The 21,390-nt window shown below is 32.0% G+C and overlaps 2 protein-coding genes across 2 annotated transcripts; one reads left to right on the top strand and one right to left on the bottom strand.

Moving 5' to 3' along the window:
* The first annotated feature begins 12,288 nt into the window (after positions 1-12,288).
* On the top strand, positions 12,289-14,402 carry LOC107899601 (polygalacturonase). Its single transcript, XM_016825362.2, has 4 exons — positions 12,289-12,798; positions 13,292-13,581; positions 13,669-13,897; positions 13,991-14,402. Exons 1-4 carry the CDS (start codon positions 12,361-12,363, stop codon positions 14,207-14,209), a joined length of 1,176 nt encoding a protein of 391 aa, XP_016680851.1. The 5' UTR covers positions 12,289-12,360; the 3' UTR covers positions 14,210-14,402.
* A 1,145-nt stretch (positions 14,403-15,547) lies between these two features.
* LOC107899600 (uncharacterized) lies at positions 15,548-18,535 on the bottom strand. Its single transcript, XM_016825360.2, has 6 exons — positions 17,563-18,535; positions 17,310-17,365; positions 16,894-17,003; positions 16,607-16,766; positions 16,076-16,168; positions 15,548-15,807 (listed from the first exon to the last, which is right to left on the bottom strand). Exons 1-6 carry the CDS (start codon positions 18,338-18,340, stop codon positions 15,661-15,663), a joined length of 1,344 nt encoding a protein of 447 aa, XP_016680849.2. The 5' UTR covers positions 18,341-18,535; the 3' UTR covers positions 15,548-15,660.
* Between the last annotated feature and the right edge of the window lie 2,855 nt (positions 18,536-21,390).

Genomic DNA, 21,390 nt, shown 5'->3' with positions numbered 1-21,390 from the left:
TTAATTTCATGATTTTTTTTAAATGCAATTTTTATTTAATTTATTTTTTAAAAACTTTAACTATTAAGGAATCAAAGTTCTAAGTTGTGATGCTTAATCATACTTCAACAAAGTTTGAAGATCTTAAATAAGTTGATAAACAAGAACCACCGAAAATTATAATAAGGATAATAGATTGATCGAAAGATCATATCAAAGATGGTGACAATAAGATCGAGATTGAGAATATTTAAATATATTTTTAATATTATTGCTAATTATTTTTAAGAAGTTAAATTTATCTTTAATTAGTAAATATTTTGTATTATATCTATATTATTATTTAAATTCTTGGCTGAGTTGGTGATCCAATTAAAAGTGACTGAGTTAGGAAAATTACAGAGATGCTTTTTAGTAATTAAAATAAATTATATTATTCGTGCGTACTTTAATCTTTTTATTTAAAAACCAATAAAAATGTACATAAAATAGAATTTGAACTTGAATCAATTATATTAATAACACCTTAAACTTACTAAAGCTTTATTTTAATGTATTTGTACATTTTAATTTTATTATACACACTTTATTATTTTCATCATTTGTATATCTATACTTACTATTAGGTTAGGAAATGTCACACCCCAAAATATAAGGGGTTAATTGAAGTAATTAACTAAGAAATGAATTAGGCTTGATGATTAAGTAGTTAGTGCACTCTTTAGAGACTTTAGGTTCAAGTCATTCCTTTGTCATTTCTTTTTCTTTTATTTTCAGTAACATAGGATAAAAACTACACTAAAATAAATATTATTAGGAGCAAAAACTAAAAGTCTAATGGTTAACATGCTTGTTTCCCCTTGCATACCCAAATTTGAGTTGCCCAAATCCTCCTCCATTTCCTTTTACTTTTAGTAGCAAGAGTAAATTACCATGCAGTCCCCTAGGGTTCCCAACCCTAGGTATTTAGTTTTTGCTGCTGAGTATTTTGCTTTCCCGGATTAAAACATCCTCTATTTGATCGTTCTTTCCATTTATTTTAGAATTATTGTCAATAAAATCCCGATCTTTTCCAAGAAACAATAAGTACATCTCGTTTCAAAGATTAGATCTCGAATTTTTGTAATACTTCTATATAAAACTAAAATATCCATTCAATTGAATCAATCTTTTACAATTCTTGTCATAACTTCCATTGATCTTGATAAATCTTGAAATAAAGCATTAAATCTTGTATAAATATTATTTTAAGAACTTGTTTTAAGTGCATCGGATCAAATTTGATCGTAAGGAACGTCGATCAGGCTCCTAGTGAAAGGTGTGTGTTCTTTACCAAGTGAATTAGGGCAAACCATGTCTAGGATTAGGGCCACACGGTCTGCCACATGGGCATATGGACCACACAACTATGTATACTAGAAACCTTAGGCTAGTTTGTGAACCACACGGCTAAGAACCTTCCACACGACTGTGTCTTCCCTGCAGGTTAATTTTTGCAATTTCCACATGGCTACAGTTTGTTACACAATAGTGTAACCCTTCCACATGACCTATAACACCTCACACGACCTGGCCACATGGTCGTGTGACTTCTGTTTTACAATTTTGCCTAGAATTTTATGATTTCTTCAGTTTAGTCCCAAAATAGTCCCCGAATTATTTTTAGAGTTTTACTTATTTAAATTAAACCCTTGATAATATGAGTATTCGAATGCATGATCTAAATGACTGAATTATTATATATGCATGATATGTGAATAATATATGCCTAATTCATCTGTATTATTGAGTGTATGTGTAGCATGTTGTATGATATCGTTAAACCGCACACATTATGAGCGTGTCTTTTGCTCTTGTATTGATTTTTTACAAACATATTAATTGTTACCACATTGATTCGTTATAAGCATATTTGATATGTTATAAGCATATTAATTGTTACCGTATTGGTCTGTTAAAAGCATGCCATATTGCATTGAATGGGGTGGGACGAGATGTACGGAGGAAGCATTGACAATTTATCTACAAATTTGTTGTCCAAACCATAGCTATCGACTGTCTATCTGCAAACTTACTGAGCACCCACAACCATTGGCAATATTTTTCCTTTAACTGCAAATATATTGTGCATTCACAACCCATTGACAGCTTTTACCTGCAAACATGTCGTGCATCCACAATCAGCAACAGATTTTATCTACGATATTTTGTTGTGTATCCACAACCTAGTGGTTGTTCTCATCTACAAATTTTGTTGTGTGCTCATAGCCATTGGTAGTTTATCTGCAAATCATTGGTGGTTAAACCACAACCAGGTGTAAAGGTTGCTGGAGTTCAGGGAAACTCCTATTGTGGTGTGTAGCAGAGTTGGGTAGGATCTTTCTTTGATATACTGCAATTGCATTGTCATTCACAGACACGTGCATACATAAATTGTGAACTCTAAGATATTACATTGAGGGTTGATTCCTAAAACCGATGCTCTGAGTTGATAATTGTTTGTGATCATTCTATGTGTTGTTATTTAGAATGTTTTATCAATCGGTGGCATCGATTTTCTTGGGATTGAACTCACATTGAGCTTCATAGCTCACTCCCTTTTTATTTCCATCTCTACAGATAACCCACTAGGTTAGGAGGCGACACGACATTCGAAGGGTCTCGACTCAGATTTGTTTTTTTATATATCATGCCAGATTCATTTTTAGATATTTTGTTATTCAGAGACTGAATTGTTTTATTTTTGAATTGTGGTATGGAACATAGGATTTGAGTTTTTATAGCATGCACAAAATTTAATTTGATTTTAGGATATTGAAATATGGATATTAATTAATTATGCACAAACTTTGATTTTTATTAAAATATAAATAGATATTATTTTTCGCTGCTAGGTTATAATTAAATTGTGAGTAATAAACAAATTAGAAATTAGTTGAGTTTTCAAAGGTAATCACTGTTAAATTTAATCGGGTTTTTGTTAATTCATGAGTTTTTTTTCTGAAAGTAGGCTAAGTTTTCTTCTAAAATAAACAAATGTTTTAAAATTACTATTTTATAAACTTCGGTAGCTTAGTAGGCCATTTCGGTGGCTAATGTAGTCTTCCGAATTCAGGCCTAACATCTAGGTCGAATTGGGGAGGTTACAGGAAAATTACAGACATGTCCTTTCGTAGTTAAAATGAGTTATATTATCCAATGGTACTTTAGTTATTTATTTAAAAAACCAATAAAAACATGCATATAATGGGATTTAAACCTGAACTAATTGCATTAGTAAAACCTTTTGTAACACCTCATACCCGATCTGATCGTCGGGTTTGAGCTAAGGATGTCAAATTAGTTGTCGAAGAAACAACGATCATTTACAATTAAAATTATACTATTAGATAATTAAATTAAACTAAAACATGTATTTAATACGAATTACAATCATTTCTGGGTCTTACACGAATTTATGAAAGTCATAAAGCTAATAGAGGTAGAAATATGACCTAATTATAAAGAATTCAAAATATAGGGTTGACATCATGATGTCATCCTTTTCACGTTGTGATGTCACCAAATATTTTGTTACGTTACGGCGTCAAACCACTTAACGCCGTGATGTCGCTTATTGTGTTGGCCTTGTCGAAACGACGAGGTTTCTCGTCTCATTATAACATTATAAGTCATTTCTCGTTGCGACAACGTTTGTACAACGTTGCAATGTTACATACTGTTTTTGCAATTCCTATTGAAAATCAATCTACAATTTCTTTCCAAACATTCTCTATACACATTCATCTCATAGGCAGACAATTTACATATCCTTCAAATATCAATTCAAGCATATTAATACATGATTCATCAATATGCCTATGCCTTAAAACCAATAAGCTATCTATCTAACACATTTCATTCAAAATATATATACATACATGCTATCCTCAAATACCGTTTACAAAGGCATATTTTATACTTTACAAAACCATACAATAAATTCACATACTAACTTTGCATTTATATGATTAAATCTAATGCCAAACATTAAAATTCAACATCATTAAATATAACAAAACACCAAAATGACTTTGCTAGGTACATGCCATTTATTAACAAAAGAGGTTTACAAACATTGTTAAGTCCGGGATTTTGACTGAATGCTAAAGTCGATGCTCAAGATTTCGATTTGTACCTAACCTGCGCATGAAAAGAAAAATCATATGCTAAGCGATAAAGTTCAGTGGTATTTCTATAATTCAAAACAAATTAACACATGACATAGTCAATTGCATACCAAAATTTCAATGCTTAATGAATTACATAAATACCTACTTATAACAAATAATCATGCAACCTTTCATTACCAAGTGAAATGATTCATCCCAAACCTTATTGAATTGACTTTCTGACTCGTTATTCATTTTATGTAATCTTTTACATACCTCGACATTTAATGTCATATATAAGTGCTTGTAAATCAACTTAGTAGCATATAATCAATTCCAATCATCATTCAACCAATTCGCAACATATATGTATAATATTATTTCCCTATTAACCTAACACGGACTCGAACGGATACATAGATCCAACCAACACACCAATTTGGCACCTAATGCCTTATCAAAAAAATCTGAAGTAAATAAATTGCGCCCAACGCTCATCAGTATAACTGACTGCATACAATATTGCGGACTCTTTCATGCGGATTGCTAGATGCAAACTCTTATATGCAGATTCATACATGCAAAAGAAGAAGATTCATGGATATGGCAGACTCATACATGCAGATTTATTGAAGATGATTCATAGATATGGCAAACTCATACATGAAAATTCATAGAAGAAACTTCATGGATAAAACAGATTCAAACAGACGGATTCATAGAAGAAACTTTATGAACATAGCAAATTCATAAAAGAACTTCATGATCATAGCGAATTCATATATGCAAACTTTTTCGTGGACTTTGTATGGCGAAATCTCACATATAAATTTGACATAAAACTTAAAGAACAAGTTCGACGGGCTTTCATAACTTACATATGCCATGACCATATACTTGCTTAAACACATGAGGCTTAAAGCCCTAGACTTCGTAAGGTCTTTTACTTATATAGAACCCTTCCAAGGTTTTCATATACTTGTGCGTATATATCTCCGTATAGTCCAACCGAACCTCCTCAAAGCCGAATACCATGCATATATATTCTCTATACAATCTGCCTGAACCTCCGTAAATCCAAATATCACATGGCACAGAGTGCACAACGTGACATTTCTTTATCTTTTATCCGCCAAAACATCCCTCCGTACTCCGCATATCATTCATATTTAGATCATGCCAAACATATAATCTAGCAGATCATTTCAATGATAACTTCTTCAGTAATTATTTTACTAGTGAAAGTTTAACAAAACAACAAACTAAAACATACAATTAAACATGCATCTATAAATCATCACTTTGCTTACTTCACCCGTACAACAAAAAACCCATAATAATTCAACTCACAATCAGCAGAACATGAAGTCAAACACAACATAGTAACACAAAACTTATATATATAAAAACAACCACAAAGAGTTCGAGTTTAGAAACTCACCAACAAAATACCCGGTGTTGACACAACTTACACCTGCTTAGCCTTCTCTTTATCACTTGAACTGCTTCTTTTTTGGTTAGATAAACATATCAGCCTTGTAAATATCAAAACGAAGATGTACGTAGGTAAGAAAACCTAATTCATATTCATGCAGAGGAGTTATAAATGTTAGCTACGACTTAAATCATCACAATTCAAAATAAATTATGCTGAATCCTCATACTTTCATTCTTTTTTCTTAAATTGAAAGGTACGTAAGAGTTAGAAAGATTATCAGATTTCTAAGTTCTCAATTATTTATACTAACACTCTAAATTATTCCCTTTATGCAAATCGCTTCTTAATTTCCTTTCTTATAAAATGAACCAGAGAAGAAGATGAAAGAAAGAAAATGAATTCCAAAATAAAAAAAATCCTCCCATTATATAATCTTTCAACCACTGCTTCCCTTCATCCCAAGTATGCCAGTACTATTAATACCCTTAATCATAATGTTTCCCCTAAAAGAAAACCCCTAGTTCTAATGTAACGTGACTAAACCTAATTTCTAATTATTTACCAATCAGACTGCACGATTCTCATAATTACACTAGGATCCACTTAAACAGAAAATTTTCTAATTAAATACTTGTAATCTCCGTTATACCAAACCTTTAACATTTCCGGATGTAACATTCATACTATACTTCTTGATGGTAAATACTCATTCTTCATTGTTTGCTCATTGTTGACCTACGAACAACTCTTTTGATTTGGAATCTGCTGCCAACCTATTAGAAGGTATTATATTAGGGTATTTAGAGAACTTAGATGCATGTGTAGCATTAGAATTTATGCTCAACATGTGGGCCCCAAGGTCATTGTGTATTACAATGTCGTGATTTGAGTTCTCGAGCGAAAGGGCGTATACATTATCAGCACCGCCTTCATTGTTGATATCATTTGAGACCTCATTGAGATCAAGGTTACTAAAATCTTCACCTTGATGATCAAAACCACCATTAGTGTCAGGTCTTTATTCACCATCTACATCGATACTAATCACCAATGGATGTACCTGTGAAGGGGAACCCAAATTAGAATTTTTTTTACATAGTCGGAGCATTGTGTGAATTCCCGACCTATGTTGATGTCACTCCATAATCGCACCGTTCTACCTACCCAATATTCAGATCAAAGTCAAACTCATGTACAGACAATCTCCTATCAATAGACACTCTTGGTACCTCCGTATATGAGTCTTGAACTCCATATTGTTGATTTAACGGAGTGACATTTTGAACCGACTCAACATCTGCTAACTCAACAAACAACTCAATTGGTTCAACATTCTCGGGTGAGTAATAAAGTGCGATCATAGTCTCCACATCATCATTATCTACAAGTTCAATCTCCCTATATTTGCACGAAATTTGACAAAACTAGAAATTTGTAGAATAACCTAGACATCCATCCTCCCCCCACAACATCAAACAATTTTCGCAATAATCTTTTGTTTCATATCTTCGACTTTGACATTGTTGTTAAACCTCATTCCTATTTGATGGCAATATGCAAACATACAACCAACTGTTGTTTGTAAAAATACCCTATCAAAATGAACATATACGAAAAATTGGTTATTCATCTTTGATACTAAATCTGTAAAATAAAATTTTTTAAAAAAATTAGTTCCTACTAAAACAATTCATACCATTTTATAGCAACAAAAATGCTTTTTATCAAACAATATAATTTCTATCTCATATTACTAATTATCAATCTAAAATAAAATAACATAAAAACAGTTACAAACTAACCTTATAAACTCGAACTTGATTTTTGAAGTTCAAAATAAATAAATAAAATATATTGATCTTCAATTTTTTTAAGAGCTCTTTTTTTCTTTCCTGGTTTATTAAACCAATTTTTTTTCTCTCCTATATTGCTAAATAAAAATTTCTCTTTTTTTCCTGTTATATCCCTTTTTGCTAAACACAAGTTTCTCTCTCTTTTTTCCCCTTTTAAATAGATGGAAACAATATTTTGGCTCGAGGATAAAGGTTTTTATAGGGGAGCAATGTCGTGTGACAATGTCGTGAGACCCGAGTTTTCAAACCAATGTCGCCTGACATGTCAGCGTCGCCATATGATTTCAACTACTTTTTCTTTTTCACTTCAGTTTTTTTTCTAACAACCAATTATTTTTTTAATATTCAAGCTATGTCACCTGACACACTAATGACACCAATAATTTTTTTTTGTTTCAGCTTTATTTTACTGCCCTTATTTAAAAAAAATCAAGTGGCACCGATTAGCACATCGGTAACACCAATAAAAAATATATTTTTTTGTTTTTTCTCCCACTGTATATATCTATATTTTCACGAGTATGTTTGGAAATACATACTGGTTTCGCCTGACATAGTGGCAACATCAATATTTTTTTTTTAAACGTCATGATTGTGCGATGATTGGAGAAAAAGTGGGTTGGTGCCACCAATGTACACTATAATGAACACCTCATTTTCGTAATTAACTTGCCCCCACTCCATTATTTTATTTATTTTATTTTTAATACTATTTTTATTTTAAAATTATTAGAAATTTTACTTAAATGTTTAAAATGATTAAAATATATTAAAAACACACTACAATTTTTTAATTAAAAATGTATAAAAATTTAAAACTATTAGCATGATATTTTCAAATTATTTTAAACTATTTATATTTATAATTTTTTTCAATAAAATGTTCTTTTTAAAAAAGCTAATTTAAATTTTAAAAGATATATATATAATGTGTTTAAAACATTAGACAAATAATTATATTTGAATAAAATTTAAGCATTTTATATATTATTTATATAAACATTTTGATTTAAAAAATTAAAACCAATATCTATTTAAAACATCATTATAAAAATGAAAAAATGATTAAATATTATTTTGATTGATACATATAATCAGCCCATGCATCGAATGAGTATCCAAACTAGTTTGAATCTAAAACGTTATTTTTGTTTGTCATAACCAGGGTATCCATCATTGGTAGCAGCGATTAATCCCCTCATCGCAAGTGCTCTCCGAAGAGATAAATGACTAGCCATGAAATGTACTTCATCCTCAAAAGCAGGGATTGAATTCACAATCACACAGTTAATAAGTGAAGTGACCAAACATCACACCATACCTCATAATTAAAACAATATTATCTTCAACTTGTTAACTTTAATTACCGTTTCAATGAATAAATATATTTTATCTTAAATTTTTGTTCACCCACATAATTTAATGTGATATAATCTAACTAATATAGTAACTTGAAGATTTTTTTAACAAACCACAAATTTTAGATATTTATATATTTTAATAATTTCCATAAAATCTTATAAAAGAAACCACTTTAAAACATGATACCGCTACTCCTAGAGATGTTATTTTTCTAATTTTAGAAATTAGATTATAAATAAGACAAATAATCTGATAATATTAAAACAAGGGTTTCTATTTTTATTTTATTTTTTAAGAAAACAAGGCTTTCTAATTAAGAACATCACAAATGATTTGAACATGGGAAACTGCAATGCATGCGGCGTACCACATGAATGATCAGCGGATCACTACCTTGACTAATTTCAGGCTTATTATTAATTATTCTTTCTTAACTCATCAACATTTATATATATATATAATACCCTAGCTGTACGTTAATCAAAAAATGCATGAACTTTCCTTTGTTGATAAACTATTTATTGATCAACTAATTAGATAATGAATGCATGCATGCATGCATGTTCTCGTTGAATAATTTATATTAATTGAGACTGACCAAACATGCAATATAATTCCTTTCATATTTCACAAACGATGACTTTTCCTCAGCCTGTTAATTAATGGGATAACATGATAAGTACGACTGAATCAATCATTATAGTGTACAAAATGGATACATCCAACATCATTCATAAAAATAAATCTAAACTAAAAATATTCTATAATCTAAAATCTAGATATTCAAATTAGTAAGTGTCGTATGTATATCGGGATAAATATCAAAACTATACATGGACATTTGATTTGATCCAATTCTTGTAACTTATTAACTCAATTATTAATATAATATCATTTTATGTTTATATATTACATACATAAATAATTATATTTATTCAATATAAAAATCAATGTGTATGATTAGATCAATATTAAAATTTCGAGTATACATTTGAATCACAATTAGAGTTTCATGCATATAATTGCACATTCATGTATAATTTTAAGATTTATTCTTATATATATCCATATGGTTCATTGAATCATGGCGAAATTGATGTTGAGAACAAAATGTGAGAGATAATTAATTTAATTAACTTAAAAAGTGCCGAATTTGTCTCCGTGCTTTTTTCACGCTCCCCATGCACGTAGCCCTTCCACCACTGCTACAAATTATAAAATTAAATAATTATACAGTAATGTTTCTTCTCAACAACAAATGCTCCATTTTCAAAAAATAAATGAGCTAAATTTCCAAAGCCCAGAAAATGTAGGAATTGAGTGAATAATTAAACCTTTTAATTTGGGTATGTTCGTTAGGGAAAAAAAGTTAGAATCAAAAGCAAAATCATATCATGTACATAGAAATGCAGGAACATGGGGTAAGGGGGAGCAAAACAAATTAAGATTCAATTCTTCAAATTTTGAGTTAATTAAATCGAGTTATTCGGGTTTGAGTCGAGTTGAATTTCTCAATTCAAATAACTCGAATAATAAATTGGTGTAAATACCCATTTGATCCTTGTCAATTTATACAAATTACTTAGCTAATGTAATCTACTTTATTAATTCTAGATATATTTAAATCAATATAATAGTAATGAGGGGATTAATATAACAGGGTTTGATTTCGTGTGATTAAAAAGTTAGATAAGTTTTTATTATTACTCCAAATAAATCTATAATATAATGACATCCACACTTTAAGTAAGAAATTATATTTGTTTGAAGTCAAAATTTCATATTATAAGCTGGAAAAAGACCTATCTTATTTTTTCATGTCCTAAATACTATGTTCTTTTTTCTTGCTTTGTACTAAGAATTTATCAGTCAACTGATAATGTTTCATATAAAAGTATGGGTTAGGATCTCTTTAAAGTCAAATATTCTTTTTTTTTTTTAAGTGGTGGGGAATATGTATTTAGTTAAAAGCCTAATTTAAAGTCATGCATTCATATCATACTACGGAAAGGTTGGCATTAGAGCTCAACTAATTTAGCATTCCTAAGTTACGAATAATTAACTTTTTACTGGATAATAAAGGAGGGCACAGCCCTATAATAAGACACTAATGGGTTGGTCGCCCACAACAGGTTAATTTTTTATATTTGGTTTATGTATATTTTTTTTTTTGGATTTATTTTCTTTATTTTAAATTTTGAAGGGATTATGTAAATTTGTTGAAACTGAGTTATTAGTTTAAAGAGAGCCAAAATATAATATAATTTTTTATAAGTAAAGGGTTAAAATGGATTAAATGAAATAATTAAGTTTCAAAGGGACTAAAAAGATATTATACCCTTTAGCCATTATAGGTTCTTACAATACCTACAAAAATAAAATTACTCGTAGTTCCTCTCCCACCCTTAAATAGGAGGATAAGGCATTTTAACGCACTCAAATTCACGTCCTCTCATATTGATAATAATGTCAATGTCAATCGAACTAAAACTCAATCAATAATATTGTTTATTTTTAAAATATATGATAATGTGGTATATACATTTTGATATTTTTGTACAATTGAATAATTTCTTTTAAACATCTAAAAAAGGCAAAACAGAAGAGAAAATATGTGTAATATTGGTACACTGCATACAAAAAATCAACGTGTACAACCATATCACCCTTTATTTAATTAAGGAAATTAATGAAAAAAATATTCAAAACTAAAAATACACAATTTAGAAAATAAATAATTAAAACTAAAGATTGTTTTGTATTGATTTGTATAGAATTGTGGTTACTTTTTTTTTTAGATACCAATGTTTTTAGAATCAGATTGGTCCACCCGATATAATTAAATATATTATTAAAATATTTATAAAAATAAAAATATTAAAAAAATCTAATTTAAGCCGTTTTTAATTCGGTTCAACCAGTCTATATTGATTTTTGGGTCAACTAATTTACTGTCTTTCTCTGAACTGATAGCCTAGTTGGTTCAATCAAACCAATTATGTTAGACACTAGTTTGACATGGGTTCAAACCCTATCAACCCATCCCAATCCTATAAAAAAGATAAAATATGCTAGGTCCCTACACTATTGACAAATTTAAATTTTAGGTCTTGTCCTTTTTTATTTTAGGAATTTTATTTCCTCTTCTTTTTAAATTTTAAAATTCAGGTTTAATTATTAATGGTGTTATTATTATTATTTTTGTTAAATTGATTGGTGCGAGATTTTGAAATAAAAAAATACTTGATAGCAATGTAACTAAAAAATAATTTTGTAATGAACTTAAATTTAATAAGATAATTTAAACAAAGTTAACAATTTAACCTAAAATTTGAAATCAGGAAAATAAAGAAATTAAATTCTAAATTTTAAAAAAAAAAATCTAAACTTGTGATAGATTTTTTAAAAAACTGTTAAATACATTCCGGCGCAGCTTGCTTACTATTAATTCTACCTATTAATTAAATTTATAAGGAGAAGCAGACATATATAAATACCCTCGGGTCTCGTACTCTCCTCTCAAACCGTTTCAACTCCCACCACCACTCCATCACCTTCCTTCCTTCCTCCGTCCACGATGGCCACTCTTCCACCTCTTTTCCTCCCACTGATTCTCTTCCTCTCCTTTAACTCATCCTTAGCTGCACTGCTCAATCTCAACGTCTTGAGTTTCGGTGCCAAACCCGACGGCACTACCGACTCCACCAATGCCTTTCTATCTGCATGGACCCGGGCTTGTGCCTCCACCAACCCTGCCACCATCTACGTACCGAAAGGGAGGTTTTTGCTGCGGAGTGTCAACTTTCCTGGCAAATGCAACAACAACGCTATCTCGTTTAGAATCGACGGCACCCTCGTGGCTCCCGTGGATTATCGGATCATTGGAAAGGCCGACAACTGGATTTCCTTTCAGTATGTTGATGGTGTTTCCATTTATGGAGGAAAACTTGATGCCAAGGGCACTGGCTTGTGGGCTTGTAAGAATTCCGGCAAGGCTTGCCCCAGTGGTGCCACGGTAAGTACTTTTGAATGGAGTACCATTCAGACTTGTGAAAGGGAAAAGGCTTTTTAACTAGTTTCAATAAAAAATAGGCCAAATTCTGGTTTTGATCCCTCTACTGTGGTTAAATTCGAATTTTAGTCCATACTTTAATTTTACATTTCAGTTAACTCATTTGATAATATTTTCTGAAGGGATACTAAAAGGAATTCACGTCAGAATTTTAACCATAATAGTATTTGCATCAGGACTAATTAATGCGATTATAAAAGTAAGATAAAAAGTACAGGGACTAAATTATAATTTCGAACCTGTTAGAAGAAACAAAACCAAAATTTGACCATAAAAAATATATATAGGCGTTACTTTTGCAGACCTTCTTCGGATTGGTTAATTAATAAACTAGCGTTTAAGCTTTCCTAGTCACTCTTTCTTTAATATAAACAATATAGCTTCAAGTAGGGAACATTATTTTAATTATTTTCTTTTTGGTTACATGTGAATGCAGACATTAAGCTTCAGCAATTCCAAGAACGTGGTCGTCGACAGATTAACATCACTAAACAGCCAGATGTTCCACATCGTAATCAACGGCTGCCACAATGTGAAAATGCAAGGAGTGACCGTCATTGCTTCCGGTAACAGCCCCAACACCGACGGTATTCACGTACAACTATCGAGTGGCGTCACCATCCTCAACTCCAATATTCAAACCGGTGACGATTGCATCTCGATTGGCCCCGGTGCAACTAATCTCTGGATCGAGAAGATAACATGTGGCCCCGGTCACGGTATCAGGTAAAACCAATCACCACCACCACCACCGCCACAATCACCATCAGAAATTATGCATGTACATATATATATTGACATAATATTATGCAGCATTGGGAGCTTGGGGAAGGACCAAAATGAAGCAGGAGTGCAGAATGTGACGGTGAAAACAGCCAAATTCATGGGTACCCAAAATGGGGTGAGGATAAAGTCATGGGCAAGACCCAGCAGTGGTTTTGCACGGAATATTGTATTCCAACATATCGTTATGAAGAATGTGGAAAACCCCATTGTGATTGACCAAAACTACTGCCCTGGCAACAAAAATTGTCCTGATCAGGTACGTCAAACGTTAATTTGGAGCATTTGGTATTATTGTCTATATCCAATAGGGGCAAAAGATGTGAATGGCTTTTTGGCGAATTTTGGACAGGTATCGGGAGTTAAGGTAAGTAATGTAAGATACCAGGACATACATGGAACATCGGCGACACAAGTTGCAGTGAAATTCGATTGCAGTGCTAAACATCCATGCAGTGGGATACGATTGGAAGAGGTGAAACTTACGTACAAGAATGAGGTAGCTGAAGCGTCATGCAAACATGCTGCTGGGACTATTTCGGGTGTTGTTCAGCCCACAAGTTGTTTGTAGTTCTTTCTTCTACGGAAGCCCACCATGGCCCGGCCATCTAATGGCATTATTATAATACTAGTATTAGTATATAGTAATATTAGAATTAAGTTGCCTTGCCTGAGCCTGTGGCGGTGTTGGCCCATTGGGCAGCCTGGCCTTGCAATCAGTTTAATTGGAACTATGAATTAATTAATTGAATAATTAATTTGAAGCTTGGGGGATTGATTTGAGGTGAGACTTAGTACTACCCTAAATCAAATTTAGGGTTACCCTGAAATTTTCTGATTTTAAATACCGAATTGAAACTAAACCTAACTGAATTTTAGCAGTTCAAATTAATCGATTTTGAAATTTTTTTAAAAATAATTTTCATGCTTAACTTATAAATTTGTATTTAAAATTATACATGTTTTTTTCCTGTTGCTATTTAATTTTTTTTGTTAATTTAATCCATAAATTAGTACCTAAACTATACATTTTTTTCCATTTATCTAAATAAATTTTTTTATTACAAATAATACCTAACTTATTTTTTTCCGTTAGTTCAATTATTAAGCATACTTTTTAAAAAATATAACCAATAAAAATTTGGCATGTAGCAAAAAAGATAAAAGGAAACATTTTTTTTTTCTTTAGAACAGATTTAATGCTTAAATTGGTTAAATCACTGATTCTTAATTTGATCAGTTATTCTAATTTAATTAAATATTATTAAAAACTTATAAATAAAATAAAATAAAAAATAGAAAAAATCTGTTCAATTGTTTTGTTTTATTTTATTCAATCGATTCATATCAATTTGTGAGCCCATCAATTTAATTTCTATCTTGGTCTAGTCCTAATCAACAAAATTAATAGCTAACATCTCAACTTCAAGAGTCAAATTTCGAACATTGCCAATAATGCCATACGTTAGAAAAAAAATGGAAAATGAAAAAAAAAAAAAGAAAGAAAGAAATAATGTAAAAAAAAATAAAAGAATTAAAAAATATTTTTTAAGTTTATATCACATGACAAATTATTATTGGCTAAAATTTTTTTAATAGATATATCATTTTTGTGTAAAATGGGTACCAAAATAATAGGTTAAATACCACATGAAACCAAAAAATATTTAAGTATCAAAATGAAAAAAAAAATGCATAGTTTAGGTACGAATTTATGAGTTAAGAATAATTTAACTAATGAAGTACACTTGGAAAAAAAGTAAAATTAGTTAAGGGTATAATTTAAGTACAAATTTGTGAGTTAAGCCTAATTTTTAAGAGTTCTTAATAATTTATATAAATTATTTGTTTTTATATTATAAAAATAAAAGTGAATAAATTAAAATTATAATCAAACCAAAACAAATAATTGACGTTGATGAGATCATTATTATTAATGGGATTTCCATATTAATTTTGAAGCAAAAAGAAAGAATACAATTTTGTGGGGTCTGGCAAACATAATAGAAGAGAAATATGTGTTTAACATACCAAACCCAGAGCCTCAGCCGCACTTGTACGAATTTCTTCACTACAATTACAATACCCTACCACCGTAGCCATCAATAATTCCCTTTGTTCCACCTTCAAAATTTTCTCCAATCCTCTTGCAACCATCTCCATCTCAGGCTGTCCAAGATGGAAACAAATTTATAAACCTAATAAATGATTTCATTTGAACTGAAACTGAAGTGAAATCTACTTTAGTTTCATGTACTAATTTGTATGCCTAAATATTAGACTAGACATTAGAGTTAGCAGCAATCTTCAAGAAAAGAAAATGTCCCACAAAATGCCACTTCAGGGAAGTACACCATAAACATTTTTCATAACTTAAATGCAAACAAAACGAAAAACTAGCAGTTATCAACTTTTGGAGAAAAAAACAGAGACATACAGATGACTTTCCAGGAGGAAAGATGCCGTGTATGAGACATATCTTTGACAGTTCCGATACTGCTTCTGTGTGTTTACTTTGCATTTCAAAAGCCTGCAACCAAATGGCACTATGAAAATGATCAAAGATACCCACAATACTGCTTCTGTAAAGTTATATAAACACGATAGAGAGAGAGAAAGAGGTAGGAACCCCATATTGAGCAGTAATAACACTAATAAAAAAAAAATTAAGATAACTGATACAGTGATACCACAACTTAAGGGCCTAGTGCTGGGAGCTTAGATGATAGAATATGCAAAACAGTCTTCTGGAAAACAGAACAGGACTCTAAATACAACAATCTATACTGCTGCCTGTGCTAACCAAAATATTTCAACAAGGTCGCTAGTGCTTTTTTTTTTTCCCTTCTCTGTTCATGAGATTAACCGGGTATATCTTATCTCAAGAAAATTCCAATGAAAGTAGGAGCGAAAATAATCTACATGTGCAAATGCCAGCACGTTTAAGAACAAGGGTGTGAAATATTACCCAAGCCTGCAGAAAACAAAAACGTGTTCTTGCAGCAACACCAGCAGATACCATTCTAGAAGCACGGATATTGTCAAGTCCAATATTTTCAGCTAGCCCAGCAAGGAATTCTCGAGCATCTTCACCATCAATCTGAACATTTGTAGAGTTGATTGATGCCCTGCATAATCTCTAAGCATGTTACTGGTTAACCAAAACAGTAGTAGGACAAAAATAACTAAGTCAAGCAAAACATTAAGTTACAAGACAAAGTATCATGCATCGAAACAACATAAAAAAGTCCATACCTGCAGCAAACGTTTAAAACCAACTCAACCGCTGCACGATATAATGAATCCCGTGTGTTTGTTGTGTCAATGGAGACACGCACACCGGATGCCCTGCATATTTGACGCAACTGCTCACACATACAGGCAAAAAGAAAGGACAGCAACATTGTTCAAGAATCAGCTAATCCAGCAAAGGAAGTGAAATTGCACTAGACCATTAAATCCATTAGAAAGCACTTTGGGAATTTTATCCAAGCTCGAAAGAACAACATTAATATCTCCCATTCTAATTCATAAGAAAGAAATTGTCACCAGATACAGGGTAAAACAAAGTAAGCGCCTATAATGATCATAAACAAAATCACCATTTATATGTTTGCGTGCATATAGGAAAGCGGGAAGCAAGCAAATAAATAGGTTAAAAAGGTACTGACTTGAATTATATCCTCCTCGGAAAAGTCTTTTCCACCCAATCTATTGTCGATGATTGCTGGAAATAAAGTTGATAAGTTACGCTCAAAGATGCCAAGCATGAGTATTTAAGTGTATAACAAGAAGTGAATATTGAAACGAAAAAATGAGCAATGTTTACCTACAATCCATGGGGAACAAAGTTCAGTAACACTATTGGATTTCAACCAAGCATCATATAAAATTAGCTAATAGTATTAGTAACAAAGAATGAACCTTTGATTAATCTATTGGCCTTCGTCTGGTAATACTCGGAATCAAAGATGGAAGCAGTGTTACGCTGAGGCAGCTGTTGAGGCCACCATTTGGGCAACTCGTGACGAACATGGAGACGTGGATAATGGGTCTTATTGGCAAGATTTGGAGGCGTGGCGGATAAGGATAAGGGATTGTCTAAAGCACGGGAATTAGTACGGGGGTGATGGTGGTCTCTGGTTGTCCCAACAATGACCTCTTTGCCACCGAGACTCCGATCCCTCCGGACAATAACCTTCTGTTTAGGCGAAAACCGAGCCTTAAAGGCCAAACCGAGCCTGAAACAAACCCTGAAAGCAAAAGCAACGAGGAAGCCGCAAACGAGGAAACCAGCAAGGAACTGAAGGGTGGACTTGCGGCAGGAGAACCGAAAGGTGCGAGTCTGGGTATCGATATGAACCGAATGTAGGAGGTCTTGGAAAGCATCAGAGGAGAAAGAGACGAAGCGGTCGAAGGAAGAGAGGGGTGAGATTGGGTCAAAGTGGAGGAGCAATTTGAGATTGGGGTTATCGGCGGAGGACTCGAAATCGATGGTCCGTTTAAGGCTAAGGCTATGGCTGTTGTGGCTGTGGTTCCAAGGGGAGCGGGAAGAGCGGGAACGGCGAGGGCGGCGCGGAGTGGAGAAGGAGAGCTGTGGGGAACGATATGGTTTAGGTCGGGTGCACCCAAATGCAAACGGAGAAGGAGATGGACATGGATATTGAAAGCGCAAGAGGAAGAGCATGTTGTGGCTCTTCATCTAATCTAAGAAAACAACTAAACAGTTTAATTTCATTTCATTTATGAGTGTGGGTTAATTAGGAAGAAGAAAGCTGCCCTTTTAAATAAAACACAAATTCAATTTCTGTCTCATCCCCACTTCTGTCTGCCTTTGAATTGGACTTCCCAGATTTTTAAGGCTTCAATTTTTCACTTTCTTCCCATCTCTAAATTCCCCCACAAAATTACTACCATCTTCTCTTACTTTGGGATAAATATCAACCTAAAATTTTAATTTTTATTCAATTATATATATTTAAATAAATACATATAAATATAATTATTTGCGCATGCAATATAATTATATATCAATACGAAAACTACTTTATTGAGTTCTCGTCCAATAACTTTGTCATATGTATTACCCTCATAAGATATATATGAATTGTTCTCTCTATATAATTATATTTTATATCACGATAATCTTTACATCTTTCCTTATGAATAATCAATTACTAACAAATAATAATTAAATAATTCATCTTACAACAAATTATATGTAGTCACGTTACTTTTTTATCTATCATCTAATACCAATGAAAAGACATCATTTACCATTTATTATCTATCATTAATGCCAATGAAAGGACATTATTTTCTTTTTATTGGGTTATGAATTTCATTATTGTGAGTGAAGTTATGTTATACAGAAGTCATACATCCAACGTACCAGCTTTCGATTTTAATACCAATTGAATTCAACTATCAATATGTAATAACCTGACTTTCAGTGATGTCAAAAACGGTAGTTTAGAAACCACATTTTCGATGTTCGAGTCTGTAAATATTAATATTTAATATTTACGAAGTCAGTACAAAAATATATTAAAATTTGGTCCTTTAATTTTGTCAATTGGATGGTTAATTAAACTATAAAAACTAAACTATAAAAATAATAAAAATTAATTATTATAAATTTTTAATTAGCTGAAGGACCAATTGAGCAATTAGACCCTTCTATATATGTCAAACACAACTGTCACCCACCAAATTTGTTAATTAAGCTTAATTAATGATAAACTAATTAAAGGTTGATTTATTTGAATATGCTGAAAATAAAAAAAAATTGAGAAATTAGGTTAAAAATTTTGAAATTTATTGATCTACGTCGTTTTTAGAGAAACTAATTAAAGCTCTATAGGATGCGCTTTCTAGCCAACGGTCATAATTCCCCCAACGGTCATAATTCCTACAACTATAGGATACCAACAACCGTATTATTTCCTATATAAACCCCTCCAAACTTCATTCTTTTCAACTTAATTCTCAATTCTTAAATTTCTATTCTCAATTATTAATTCTCGATTTTTTATTCTAAACTCTAAATTCTTTTTTTTAATTGTTTTCTGAATCCTTTGATTTTATTTTATTCTTTATAATTTGTAAGATGGCAAATTAGCTTATTCATTTGGATAATAAGCACATCTCCGGCATTCAATTACAAATGGTAGGAAAATATTATTAAATTATTAAATTTTAATTAGTTAATTATTATGTTGTTAACATTATTATTAAATTATTTAATTTTAAATAGTTAATTATTATGTTGTTAACATTATTAATTTTTTATATTTATATACTCAACCCGAAAATCAGATTTTAGAGACATACATAAACATTTAAGTGAAGGTGCATCGGATGTCATTTATGGACACTTACAAGATACAAGATTTGTATACACGGCTCGCATGCTCAGGGAGACTAAATTGGATTCCCCACTTATTTGTGATTTGGTTTTTAAGATGGAGACTGGAGACACACACATTTCATCTTCCCTACGGTGAGTGTACAATTACATTCGAGGACGTTAGTTTATAACTCGGTCTACTGGTTGATGAGGAAGTCATTATGAAGTTAATGATTAGTGCCGATTTGAGTGTAACATGGGAGCAATTACTAGGAAAAGTGTCGAACAAGTTTAAGGGCAGTCGGATCGAGATGAGATGGTCGGAGGACAACTTTAAAACTATCGAGGCTTCCGCGAGTGACTTTGAAAAAGAACAATTCGCAAGCACATTTATCTTGAGGTTGAATAAGGCTCTGCTAATGCCATATAAATCTCAAAATCTGGTACATTTAAGGTGGCTATAAATACTAACCGACATGAAAGAAGAGAGACAATTTAGTTGGGGATCAGCGGTGCTGGCAACATTGTACCAAGAAATGTGTCGAGCAAGAAACCAAAAAAAGTTAAAATCGACAGATGCTCCTTCTTCAATCATGGGTATGGTATCAACTACCATTTTTACGTCGGCCCCCAAGTGGACCTCCCTTATGAATTGTCACTCATAATATGGTAAAATTCAGTTGATAACATCATTATCGCTTTAATTTTTCATCGTTGTAATTTTGAAATAACATATTATTTGAATAGGTGGAACAACCCCGCGAGACACAACGGTAAACTGACCGACTTCGAGGATATCCTACTAGCTTTAGATCAACAAACTGAAGAGGAGGCTAGTTTATGAATTTCAAAGTTATCGATTTTTATTCTAACATTTGAAATTAAATATTAGGCACGTGCTAAAATTTGTAAATTCGTACTGCAGTTTATATGGATTCCATATGCGGATCCAAGGATTCAAGAATGCATCCCAACTGAATTTTTGACCAATCGCAACATCTGGCACATCAAAGTGCCATTGATCGTTTTTTCAATGGTCGAGATACACGAATCTGACCAAGTGATGCGACGGTTCAGGTGTACGCAACATATTTCGCCGCCACCCCAAAAGCTTGATACCTTGCACAATATCGACTTGCAGGGCAGAATCGAGAAAGATTACCCAATATTCCACAATAAGTATATCGAAATTTGGCAGGATAGGTACGATCACTTGCCAATGCGTGAACCATTTTTCACACCAAAGTTGACGACATATTCGGATTACATGGATTGGTTTAGGCATAACAACAAGCTCTATCTACCGTCGGCTTCAGAAATGAGTAGGCAACGTTGTCATAGGAGGTCAAGTGAGGGCTCATCAATCCTAGGTCGGGAGAAGATGTCGCAGAGGGATCAACATC

Source organism: Gossypium hirsutum, chromosome D04 (assembly GCF_007990345.1).
Source record: "Gossypium hirsutum isolate 1008001.06 chromosome D04, Gossypium_hirsutum_v2.1, whole genome shotgun sequence".
In the NCBI taxonomy this organism is placed as follows: domain Eukaryota; kingdom Viridiplantae; phylum Streptophyta; class Magnoliopsida; order Malvales; family Malvaceae; genus Gossypium; species Gossypium hirsutum.
Note: the sequence above shows the minus strand (reverse complement) of the source record. Positions and strands in the feature narration are given on the sequence as shown.

Bases quoted from the DNA above. Each gene is read 5' to 3' on its own strand.
- LOC107899600 (XM_016825360.2), bottom strand. From the start codon at position 18,340: ATGAAGAGCCACAACATGCTCTTCCTCTTGCGCTTTCAATATCCATGT. The intron at 16,169-16,606 runs GTAATATTTCAC...ATTTGGTTGCAG, and splicing joins TTTGTTTTCTGCAGGCTTGG to GCTTTTGAAATGCAAAGTAA. The intron at 15,808-16,075 runs GTATGTCTCTGT...CATCTTGGACAG, and splicing joins TTCCTCCTGGAAAGTCATCT to CCTGAGATGGAGATGGTTGC.
- LOC107899601 (XM_016825362.2), top strand. From the start codon at position 12,361: ATGGCCACTCTTCCACCTCTTTTCCTCCCACTGATTCTCTTCCTCTCC. The intron at 12,799-13,291 runs GTAAGTACTTTT...ATGTGAATGCAG, and splicing joins CTTGCCCCAGTGGTGCCACG to ACATTAAGCTTCAGCAATTC. The intron at 13,898-13,990 runs GTACGTCAAACG...AATTTTGGACAG, and splicing joins ACAAAAATTGTCCTGATCAG to GTATCGGGAGTTAAGGTAAG.